The sequence below is a fragment of the Phaethon lepturus genome, unplaced genomic scaffold (genome assembly GCF_000687285.1).
Source record: "Phaethon lepturus isolate BGI_N335 unplaced genomic scaffold, ASM68728v1 scaffold34690, whole genome shotgun sequence".
Classification (NCBI taxonomy): domain Eukaryota; kingdom Metazoa; phylum Chordata; class Aves; order Phaethontiformes; family Phaethontidae; genus Phaethon; species Phaethon lepturus.
The window spans coordinates 39,188-51,849 of NW_010513197.1; the positions used below are offsets into that span (position 1 = coordinate 39,188).

At 41.7% G+C, this 12,662-nt stretch overlaps 1 protein-coding gene across 2 annotated transcripts in view; it reads left to right on the forward strand.

Annotated features, from left to right (window-relative positions):
- ATP2A2 (ATPase, Ca++ transporting, cardiac muscle, slow twitch 2) overlaps positions 1-9,699 on the forward strand; it is a 48,880-nt gene extending 39,181 nt beyond the window's left edge. Inside the window, exons 17-21 of one of the 2 annotated variants that reach the window (XM_010289484.1) lie at positions 1,118-1,203; positions 1,611-1,744; positions 2,802-2,919; positions 3,038-3,158; positions 8,588-9,699. In XM_010289484.1, the coding sequence (XP_010287786.1) occupies positions 1,118-1,203; positions 1,611-1,744; positions 2,802-2,919; positions 3,038-3,158; positions 8,588-8,601 (473 nt within the window). In that variant the 3' untranslated portion in view covers positions 8,602-9,699. Of the gene's footprint in view, positions 1-1,117; positions 1,204-1,610; positions 1,745-2,801; positions 2,920-3,037; positions 4,676-8,587 lie in introns of those variants that run through there. The other variant, XM_010289476.1, reaches the window with a different exon arrangement.
- Positions 9,700-12,662: the final 2,963 nt, after the last annotated feature.

Consider the following 12,662-nt stretch of genomic DNA (forward strand, 5'->3'; position numbering starts at 1 on the left):
TTTGCAGGCAATGCTGTGATCGGAACAGTAAAGTTTTGGCTTATTTTTGTGGAGTTTTTTGGTTTTTTCCCACCCCATTGGTGGCAACTGAGGCACGAAAAGACCTAGATGCATAACATCAGTATGACATTCACCACTTTGTTAGAATCTCTTGATTTGGGTAACTAGGAAACCATTAGAAATTTTATATACTGCCATACTGGATTAGACCTTCAAAATTGTCTGATAGTGGGTGATGGTACAGTCCTCAAAGAGAGAGAAGCCCTTCAGGGGTAGATGAACTTAGGGCGAGTCCGACCTCTGTTCTGAAGCAGCCACCTACTTGCCTTTTCCCATTTGACTCATTCCAGGCTGAAATACTTTTAGCTCAAAGCATTGAGATGGCAGACTTCAGCTTGTCCATGCAATAATTCTAAGCCTTAGGAAGATGAGCATGTTGAGGGCTTGGGATTGAAGAGCCAAGACCAATGACTAGTGAATGCACACCCACATTAGCTGTTGAGGTTGTACGTAGAATTACTTCCAAGTCTGAAAATGACAACTGTCAAGTATCTAATGTACTAATTTTGTGCTTAAGTAGGGCACAAGAGGTTTGTTGGCATGGCTATAATCAGGGAAAATAAAGGAGTATCAATTCATTAAATCAATGGATGTAGATTTAAACCTTAAATATAGCTATACTACTGTAAAGCTAGAATAAGTATTTACATGGATACTTAATGCACACTGTCTTCATGCCAGAAGTTGTGACCTTAATTTTCCTAACTGACTTCATGGATCTTAAAGTAAACCTCAGTAGTAGTTAATGTAAGTACAGACAGATTGGGTTCTGAGAGGAAAAAAGAAAAACTTCAGGTTGATTACTCCAAGTGATATCCTTGTTTGCCTTAAGTGTCAGCTTCCATAAGCAGATACTAGGATCTGTCCAACAGTACGATATTTAATGGTTACTTAATTTACAACCAGTGGAACAGATCTCTTGCGTAGGAGGTAGATGAATTACGGTCCATTTCTTTACAGTACTGGAGGTCTCAAGGTAGAGGTTCAAGTGTGGCAAGTAAGATCATCTCTTGCATACAGTTCACAACACTGAAAAAAGCACTTTGTTTTCTTTAAGGTTATGTTGGTGCTGCCACCGTGGGTGCTGCTGCTTGGTGGTTTATTGCTGCTGATGGTGGTCCAAGAGTTACCTTTTATCAGCTGGTATTTGCTCGGTTTAATATCTTTGGGGGGAGAGGGGAGGTACATGCTTCTTTAGTACTTGTTACTTGAAATGACTGTAGAAAAATAGTAGGTTACAGAAACTTGTATAATGAGACATTTTCACACTTGTTACTGTAAGACTTCATCATGATTAATGAGTCTTAGTGGTAAAGCTCAAAGACGGGATACCTGAGGTTCTAGACAACTTGAAGGACTAATTGTTGTCTTGTTACTAAAAGACTAATGGGGAGTTTTCTACAGCTGGCAAAAGTTTAAAATGAGAGCTTATAGGAGTTGTATTTGAAAGTTTTGTTTTCATAATTCTCACTGTTTTATTTCATAATTGCCTATTTTACATTTTAAAAGTTAACAAGCTGTGGAAGTGAGTTCATGTTGTTCTGTTCTAGAGCCATTTTCTGCAGTGCAAAGAGGACAATCCAGATTTCTCTGGTGTTGACTGTGTGGTTTTTGAGTCTCCATATCCAATGACAATGGCTCTTTCTGTACTTGTCACCATAGAGATGTGCAATGCGCTCAACAGGTTCGTATGTCCAAATAGGAAAGCAAAGTTTCTGCATAGCTTACCCAAAGTCCTACCTTCTGTGCCATTTGATTCTTCCTGTATGGACAGCTCAACTAATGAAGAATGAGTCATATTTTCTTTCTGAATCCTGGCAGTGCAAACAAAGTAACTCTCTTAGATAACATTTGTGATCTCTTACCATAAGGTATATTTTTAAGTCTGCCAATTCACTCTGGTATTTTACTAAGCATGAGCAACTGAAATATTTTCCATTATTTCTAATCTAAGCTTAATCAATCAGATTATCCCTCATATGTTGGTATAAAGTGATATCAAGGAGAACTAAAATAAGAATGCTGAAGATATGGAAAATAGTTTTTCCTGCCCTAAGGGAATGTGGGTTTAGCCAATTAATATTAGATTATAAATGGAAACTACGAAATAGCACAATGTCAAGGGTATTTTTCTTCAAATAGCTTAGAGGTCAGTTAATTTAAAAACAAATAAACTTTAAATACAAGTGTACTGCAGTAGTCCTACATAGTAAGATATTGCTCTATATCTGATGTTCTGGATCTCGGCCTCTTCTGCAGCGTAGCCTAAATGCAGATTGAATCTGAAGAGTAAAATGAAAGAACAAGCATTAAGAAGATGCAAGAACTTGACCCTCTGTATCCAGTGTTTAAGGGACCTTCAGAAGAAGTGGGTGCACTAGTGGGTGTACAATAGGCTGGGGAGGATTCTGTCCCACGCTGCCATGCCCATCTTTCCCTTATCCCTCCCATGCGGAGGATGTCGGGGCCTTAGTGAAAAAGGTAGACTAGATCAGGAATGAGCAGAACACACAAAAACTTTGAAAATAAACGTGACTCTGAACTGTGACTGCTTTGCTAAGCAGGCTTCCAAGGTAGTTTAAAGCTGCAGCATATATAAACCATATCTTGGTATCTTTCTTTCCTTCATGACTGGGATAATTGTGGCTTGCCATGCTGCTTTTCTTTCCAGCTAGTTTTCTGATTCATTGAATTTCTTACTTGTGTCTTATGTACACGTATGTACCATGCTTCTATTGCAGTCTATCAGAAAATCAGTCCTTGATGAGGATGCCCCCATGGGAAAATATCTGGCTGGTGGGCGCAATTTGCTTGTCCATGTCACTCCACTTCCTTATCCTTTATGTGGAACCGCTGCCAGTAAGTGCGTGTATCTTTCTCCAAGTTCAGGGACGGGCATTTAGAGCAAAAACTTGTCTGGAGCTTAAGGCAAGGGATGGAGAGGGAGAAAAGATGTAACACTTGGCTTTTCTTTCAGATTATCTTCCAGATCACACCTTTGAATGTGACGCAATGGCTGATGGTATTGAAAATCTCACTACCTGTCATTCTGCTGGATGAAACACTTAAATATGTGGCCCGTAACTACCTGGAACCTGGTAAAGATAGTTTGCGGCCTGCCACCAAACCATGTTCTTTGTCAGCATGCACCGAAGGAGTTTCCTGGCCATTTGTGTTCATTACTATGCCCTTGGTTATCTGGCTTTACAGCACAGACACTAACTTTAGTGATATGTTCTGGTCTTGACTGACATGGTGACAAGTTTTACATTCAAAGAAAAAGTTTAACTTAATTTTTTTATTGTTTAGAGCAACTGTCTATTTCTGCTGAATTTTCACATGAACATATTTGCCGGTGATGGAGGTTTCATAATCTAGATTTTGGTTTTTTGCTTTTTCTGACTTCAGTGGGGGCAATATATTCCTCTTTTATACACAGTTAAAGTGTCCATTGACATGTACAGAGAACTAACACTATTTTATGCAAATATTTTTTTGTAGATGAAAAGCATGTACAGTGTTCTGTTCAATAGTCTATTCATCATGTAAAAAAAGCAAATTTTTTTTGAGCCAGCGGACACTATTAAACTAAATTGGCAGCAGATTTTAGGGAATGAATGTGTGTTGTCTAAAACTAAAAAAGCATGTAACTGTGTGTCTTCTGCATGATCATCCAAACTTAATTTGTCAAAGTCAGGTTTTATTCATAAGCAGAACTTTCTGCACTGGGTAGAGAGTACTGCTACCTCAGTCAGGATTTCTTCTTGGTTTCCCCTCTTCGTATTCCCTCACTCTTGGTTCTTGACTGTCCTTGTTTACACCAGTTTCTGTATGAGGTATGTCTAATCTTGCTCGTGCAGAAAATACCATTCCAGGTGCAGCCTGCTGGGGTTTTTCCATAATCTTAACACACATAGGGTTGTTTTTTTTAAGATTATTTATTTAAGTGTCTATTGTATTTTTATTGTAACACACCTTATTTTGCCAGTGTTGCCCGTTATGCAGGGGTAGGGAGGACTAGATCTGACTATTTAAATCTAAAGCAAGCCTTTTTAACAAACACAATCAGTTTTAATTCCAGAAGAGGGTTTAAGTTGGGTTTTAATACCTTATTTACATGTGTCAGATCCTTCCACCCCCATTCCTCCTTCTTAAGATCAAAACTTGTAATGAGACCTGGAGAAATAACTTGCACTGCATAGCTAGAAATTGGATTTCCTACACTTAAGGCACTAATGATCAGTTGTATACGTGGAGTTACTCTGCTGGCCTGTTGTTAGCCTGACTTGAAGTAACAAGCTCGTGTGTGTGTTTTGTAAAATCTGTAAATAGCACATGACCAAATTGAACATATTGTATAGAACTATTTTTATTTTAATGTGGCACTAACCACCTTCATTATTACGGTAAATGTTAAAGCATGTTTTCAGATTCAGTCCTGTATCAACAATGTGTAAGTCATTAACAGTCCTAACTGTGGTGTTTTTCTCCAATGCCTTCCAACTTTCATCGACTAAAGTGAGTATTTCTCTTCCATTTCACCATGCCAGTGGTGACTTGCTGTAAAATAGCATATGCTGTATACGTGTTGAAGAATAAATAGTAATTTCCTTCATTCCCATGCCGTGTTTTGTCAAACTCTGCTGTGCTACATTATTATCACCACTTTAGACTCTTTGTTTTGTGGTCTGAAGCTCAAATTACTGATTCCAAAGGCAAAGAGCACTCGCTTTTGGTTTAGTGTATTTTAGGTTTTGTCTTCTAGCACTCAGGAGCCTTAGTGCCCCAAGATCTTACAGCATTTGGTCTTAAGTTCAAGATAAAATTGGACAAATCTGTAACTTAAGACAGTGACAGCTGTTCACATGAATGTTTAGTGTCCAAAACACTCTGGTACTTGTGGTCAGGTGCTGGTTTACTCCAGAGCTTTTTCCTGCTCTGAAATACGGGATGCCCCTCTGAGCTGACCATCTTTCCCAGCGGTGCTCAAAGTGCAGGCACTCCTCTTTGCAAAAACAGCTTATTGTTTCCAGTAAGTGGAAACACTTTGTACAGTGGTCATATGAAAATACAAAAGAACAGTCTCAGCTTAACAGGATAGTCTTTGAAAATTGTACTGGGGTCACTATGTCTTTGTAGAGTAGCAGGTGCTGTGTTATCTTGTGCTGGCTCAGTCTGCTTTAACAGCCAAATTCAGACAGCTTTCTGATTCCTCATAGAGGAAAATGATAGTTAAAAGCTATGTTCTGTTGGTGCCAGCTGGAATCCAGTGAGCACAGATAATTCTCTTAAGTTTCAAGCACTCAGATACAGATGCTAACCTCAAAATACACAGATCCTATCTGAAGTTCCATAGCATTGTGAGTACTCACTGTTCATATGGACTTTGACTTGTTTAAATTGATGCAGAAGTGACTGAGGAGCTGGACCTGATGATGTAGTAGGTGTGTTGCCAAACTGTAAGCATTTAAATCCTGTTGAATGCTGTCTTTAGTGTGGAAGAACCTGTCTCTGCCAAACTAAGGTCTTGCATACCACAAAACCAATGGCAGATCAGTAATAAATCAGCACTATGAGACTTGTCCCTGTTTCTTGAAACAGAAGGATAAAAGGTCATGTGACTTAGGACTCTTTGAGATTAAGATATGTACAAGTATGTTATTTGTTGGAAACAAATACTAGCAAGTTAGTTCTGTGTGCTCCCAACATTACTGACAAACATTTTCCAGGGCAGGATAGTTTTGTGTGAACCTTCAGAGCACCGTGTTGGTGGGCTTCTTAAAGCCATGTATCTGACTGTTGTCATGAACGATTCTGCTTCTTGGGCAATCCTATTCCTGTCTATTATGCCAAATAATCCTGCTATACACCCCCATTTTCCCTGTCTCTAAGAAGCTGAAGGGGAAAATGACTGTTGATGAGTAGAATTCAGTCTTCAACAACTTCTTTGTTGGATCTCTGTCTGTGTTGAAGATGAATCTTACTGCTTCTGTCATGGATTTGCATACTGGCATCTGAGAGTTCATTCCTATCACACATCCTGGGAGCACTTGCATTAGAGCCTTGTGTTCCTTGGATTTTGCCTTTGAAAGCTGGATGACTGGTGGGTAAATGGAGTAGCATTCATCCCTACAGACTCCTGAGGTTATGGGAACAGTCAGGTTTTATGAAGTGCTCCTAAAGATCCCAAGCAATCTTAAATCTATCCTGTTTTTATTTCTCCCAGTCTTGCTGTCCAAATTTTCCTGTAGGAGTAGAGGAATAGGGTTCCCAAGGTTCCCTAAGATCAACACTTAACATATCTCAGGTTCAATGGCAACTGTTGCTATGCTTTCAGTACTTCTGTTTTCCAAGTGTTCAATATAAGTGTAAAATACCACTATGTGGTAAATACCAACCCTGTGTGGTCTGGACTGGGCAAATACTAAGACCTTCCTAGGCAGTGAAGCACCCTGCCCTGAAACCACTGTCTGCTGTGAGCTTCCTTTTAATCTTGGAGCTGGAGTGCTGTGGATCTGATCTCAACCCTTCTCAGTTGAGTAGGCTGTGGGAGGTTCCTCAGGTGTGCTTTTGGGATTAGAATAGCATAAGGCAACTGATGGCTTGGCTTTTCAATTAAAGAAACTATAGAAATACAGTGCAAGGTTAGTAATGCACTGCAAAAAAATGTGTTAATTTAAATGCTTATTGTTAATTGTGTAGATCTTAGCTATCGGTCCTTTCATCTGGAGAAGCCAAGAAGGGAGGACGTTTCCATTTAGAATAGACTTACTTGCCAACTTCTCAAAGTTAAAACTCACTTAATTTCTTTGTTCCCTACATATTTCTTCTCCAGCCTCCTCACTGTACTAAGGTCATCTGGGGATAGAATAGGTAACTCCTATTTTAATGCGTTAGCTCTGTGAATATATAAATGGAAGCACTTATTTAAGCAGAAATAACTCAAAGTTACCCAGGTTTTATCTCCCACCCCGTTTTTAGAAAATGGCTTCATACTTTTTGTTTCCATTTTTCTCTCCTCTCACTGAACTTTTTCATCTCTGCTGTTTTCTGGATTCCTTAGTAACCTCACATACTGCTACTCGTTTCCTAGTGGGAGAGGTGTGTAAGACTAGTATTGATTGTGTGATTGATGCTACCTTATGCTAGGAACACCAGGAAGGATATCACCTTATGCTGGGAAACCAGTGGGGTTTGTTATTAATTCAGTCTTCTATAGCCTGGTCCAAATCAAGAGCAACAAAAGTGGTCAGGCAGCTGCAGGCATACGTCAAATATTTAGACGGGGGCTTTTCTCTTTGTAGTGCCTCAGGCCCTCTCTGCTTTCAAATGTGAGTGATTCAAAGTACTGTTTGTGAACTACACGATGAGTTGCTCCTTTGCTGGCATCCAAGCAATAAAAATAGTTCATACTTGGTTTCCCCAAAGTATTATTGCAAATAAATAAGTATGAGAGAAGGCTGCAGAAAAATATATACCAGTCTGTCAAAATGCTATGAGGCTTACATTTGTAGGGAGTCCATTTTGGAGAAGGCTAATGGTAAGAAAATGAGTTTTTAATCTGATGATAAAATGCAGTACAGCAGTCCTCTGTCAGTGTTGCAAGAACACAGCCGATGCACAGAATACACATGGTAAACGGCTTAAAGACGGTTGATTTTGCTGAGATGAAGGGAGGTAAAACTGATACAAAGTTGTCTGTCTCTTGCACCTGTCTCGTTTACTTTTTTGCACTTCTAACCATTAACTGTTTCCCTAATCTCTGCTAATTACATCCTTAATTACATTAATATGCATTTTCAAATCTTAGCAGGAGAGCCTAAATTTTACAGTGTTGAAGCAGTGTTTTGAAGAGCCACCATCAAGTTCTAGGAAATCAGAGTACACTGTTCTTCTCTCCTAGATGCAAGGCTAACCTTACGCTGTATTTTAGGGGTAAAGTACAGTGGTAGCTTTATTACATTGTACTCTACCCTTTGTCTACGCATTAATCTGTGTAGTTTTAATGACTTCTTCAAAGCTTTCCTCCTGCTTCCCAGAATAAGCTGCTTAACTTGGAAAAGGGACATTGTTAGGTCACTTTGGGGCCAAACTTGCAATATAATGCCTTGATTAGAAAAACACCCTTAAAGTTCTTAAAAACTTGAGCTCAAACTGTGCAGTATGGAACTTGAAAGTAAAAAATTAGAAATAAGTGAGACTTGTCTATTGTCCCTAGTCGGGCAGAGAAAGGCAGAAGCTATCTAAATGTGTCCTAACTCTTTCTCACTGCAGTCTTCTGTAGGAAGTGCTGGCTTTGCTGGTGACAAAGGGAGCTCTGCTGCATTCAGAAGAGCTGGGCCATAATCCAGAGGGTTCTAGGCTTTAAGCACAAAGTAACCTGAGAGTGTCCCTTCAATGACAGAGCAGCCAGTTACCAAACTTAACGTTCTCTCTCCTTTCACTGTTGATCTTAGTCTTGCTTTTATAATGATACTTAGCATTCATCCTTCCATTAACTGATGCCTTTTCTTTCTTTCCTTTTCAGCAATACTGGAGTAATCACTTCCTAAACAATTTTGCAGAAATGTAAGGTTGTTTCGTTGCGTGCATGTGTTTTTAGCAACACATCTACCAAAACTTCTGCATGTATCATGTGTAAAGATTCTTTGCTTTCCCTAAAACAAAACTCATTGTGTTCTCTGTGGAAGAAATGTGTGGTACCATTAGGACTTCATTATACAGATGTACAAATGTGCAATATAGCTTACCGAATTGGAAACTCTCTCCAGAGAAGTTTGGTTTCTGTGCTGCATGGAGAAGAGTTTGTTTATCCTTGAGCAAGAATCGTGGAGCTGTCAGCCAATTTTCCACAGTTCTGTATGTAAAATGTCAGTTTATAAAATGTACAATATCAGAATAATGCATGCCTTCGGTTGTAGACAAATCTTTCTCTGTATTGTATCATCCAAGCGAACTACTCTATAACAGCTTATGTACAATGCTATCCTATTTATAAAATTCATTGAAAAGATTACAGATGAATGTTAAACCATAAGCCTCCAGTTCATAACTTTGGATTTTTATCATATGTGCAAATGAACTTACTTTGCACTGTAATGTAACTTATTTAAATCTAAGGCAGTAAGACAGATGTTGGTGCAATACAAAATATTGTGATGCGTTTATCTAAAAAGCAATGACTTAGCCAGTTATCACAACTGCATGTATGACTTTCAGAAGTTGTAAATACGATCAATCGTCTATTTACATGCTGACAGCAAGAAGCATCACACCTAGTTTCATTTGTATCAGGTAAATAAATTTATTCTATAATACATACTTTGCGTGTTATTTTATGCACTTTGTTTTCTGCAGGTACATGCGTACATATTTCAGCGCTCTCTTATATTAAGGCCAGGATGACACTTACTAGCACCAACACCATTGCAGTCTTTCCTCCTAGAACTATGCAGATGCCAGCTGCTCCTCCGGCAGTATTGACCTCCTCGCTGGTGTGATTTCCTCTGTCCAGAGGCTTGTGTGTGTGTGTGTTTAAGGGACACTGTCAAGTACTTTGATCACTCAATTTTTTTAAAATGCTCCATTGTTTGTAAAATCCCTCTGAGAAATTTAAAATAAACATTTCTTTCCCAACTACATCTTTATTTTTTGTCCTTTTCTGTTTTCTAAATTGCCCCAGCCTGGAGTAGCTGTTGGTCTCTTCCCCCTTCTGTAGGCAAAAAGGAAGATTAACCAACTGCGTTTGCTACAAAGCGCACGGCCTGAGTAGCCTGCCGGGAGTGCTGCTGAGGGTTACGGCTTACTCCGGTCCCCAAACCAGGGTCTTTGCAGCAGTGCGCTCCTGCGACAAGCTCACAATGCAGGAGTCTCTGTCAAGCATTAGGTGAGACTAAAGCACTCCAAGGGTAAAAGCTGGATTTTCCAAGTGTCCTGTAATGCTCTGCTCCAAAGCCCAAAAACTAAATCTTGTTTGGAGCAAGAGGAGGGGGAGCTTCTCTAAATATCCAACTTCAGTAATGTGTTTGAAATTAAATGTAATGCCTCTTAACCTCCAGCCTGTGATACCAGCACACTGCTAGCAAACAGCTTTATCCAAATGAGGTGACATGTCTGAGGCCCTTCAAACACAACAGCATGAGGTTTAAAAATACTAGGGTTGAATTCCATTCTTCAGCTGGACTATAAGATGGTGGAGGATGCATTTATACATAGGGCTGAACCCCTCGTGGCTGCTTCCTACTATGGTAGTGTTGTTCTGGGCAAGCTGAGCTCTGCTCCTAACCTCTGGGCTGAGGCTGTCAGAACCGAGTTCAGCACTCGGCCGTTATCTACAACTGCAGCTCTTCCTGCCATCTTATTTATAGCCTGTCTTCAGCCCGCGCCAGCAGCACTGTCACCAGCAAACCTTTAGGCTGGGCCAGCATGGGCGCAGGGAGCAGCAGTGGCAGGTGCCCCAGTAACGCTTCACAGGCGCCTGAGCGAAATGATTCAAGTCATTTGGCCAGAACACAGTGGAAGTAACCACCCCATTAGCACCCCTCCCCTTGTCATAACCCCAGCCTTGCTTTAATTAGGAAGCACCAAGAGGAAAATAAGGCTCACTTCTTTCTCAACAGCAGGTGCCTGAAGTCTTATTTTCTCACACCTACGTACTCGTGTGGCATCACCAACACATCTGTGTAAAAGCTACTTCTGCTGCCCGGCTGATCTGCTGCCTCTTTTTTTCAACTCGCAGAAATTCTTGGTATCAGCACTGGTACCAAACATAAAGATTAATGGTGACACAAAGTCATTATTCAGAAACCGGCACTCGCTCCCGGTCTGCGCTGCTGTCACAGCGAGTTACGTTCCACAGCTGGTTTCAGCATTTCTGCATTCAGACAGCGCCTCGCCGGTGAGCACACCGAGACCAAACTCATAACTTATTTTTCAACATTTCTTTAAATTATGATCTGCAAGATTAACTCGTTAACTAGTCACCCAAATGACCTGCAAGTAGCACTTTGGAGCACAGCCATATGAAGAAAATGCGATGCTCGGTGGGTTGCTAGGTACTCGAGTGCAAGAGTATGTGCTAAAAGATGATGAGATAAACAGCTTCATCTTCCCCCCTCCTCCTCCTCTTCCTTGCACTGCAAACCCCTGGCTCTAAAGCGTTGCATGGATGAGCCCACCGACAGCCACAGAGGAAGGAAACGGTTCCCGATAGCCCAAGCTATTAGGCATTATAGACATACTACATCAAGCACTAAATAGAGGGCAGAAAATAGCCCCGGTTTTAGATTGAGGTGAATTTGTGTAGGATTAGAACCCACATCCTCCCCCAGGAGGGTGGGCGAGAACTGAGAAAAGCCTGTGGGGGGAGAAGATGGAAAACATGCTTCGCAACCTCAGCCAGGAACCAAAGCTGCAGGAAAATTCGGCACAGAACTGTAGAAGACAGACCAGCAATCCACCCTCCGCTCAGCCTGCAGAGCTCCGAGCACCTGAAGGGTTCTTCTAAAGTACTTCATCCCAGCAACTGAACCACGTGGAAGTGCAGAGAAGCCTTCGGACATCAGTTTAGCAGGCTCAGGCTCTTTTCCTAATCGTGTCAAGCTCCTGCTGTTTGTTTAGAGATGGTGGGGACTGAATCTATAAGGGTTATCCCCTTCCCCCTCTGCGGGGGGCTGGTGGGAACCTGCAGTGTGAGGGGAGCACCCCAACACTTGCAGTTGAATTGGTGCTTTTGGGGCAGTGCCAACTTGCATGTAAGCCGGCCGCGGGGTTTTGCTGACATCACCAACGTTAAGAGAGAAGCTTAACCGGTCTGGCGCTTCGGGCATGGCAAAGGAAAGGACGTTTAGGCCGATTTTACAGGTGTAGCTTCAGGAGCCCGAGGGAAGCAGCCAAGAGGCACGGAGCTTTCCACGCGCGCAGTGGGAGCTGCCCTTCACCTGTCCCTCAGCCCAGAGGGGCTGTCCGTGTCCCTGCAGACTCGGTGACTCTGAACCTCCAAGAACCACTTGGTGCGTCCCGGTCAGCCTCGCTTTGAGGCAGAGCGGTTACCATGAATAGAAAAACTACCATAATTACCCAAAATAAAGTTCATAAACAACAACAAAAGCCCAAAACCCCATAAGCCCAGGCTGCTCTAAACCCCCTGCTATTTATGCAGGTGGCAGAGTCAATTTTTCCTACAGAGGCAGGCAAGGAACGCCGCTTTACCGCCGGCGTAAGATAGCATCAGCGGCTAACAACAATCAAGCTGCAACCAGCTCAGGCCTTCGTAACCAAGTCACGCAGCTCCAGCGCACCGTGACTGCAAAACATCGAGCGTTTTGATCTTGCGCTTGCTGCTGCCCCGCATCTTCACGCCGGACAGAAGTCGTGATTTAAAAGAGGTTTCTCTTGTCACTGCCCTTCGCCATGACTTAAGCACGAACACGGACCTTCAGTTTAGGTTCGAGACTGATCTGCAGCAGGCAAACCATGGGCGGGAAAGCTCCCATCACCCCTTAGCTCATCAAATGTGTGTCCTTTCCCTTCCTGGAAGAACAACCTGACTGTCCATAGCCAGGCCGACTTGGGGCTGCCATGCCAACAACTATTCAAGGTGG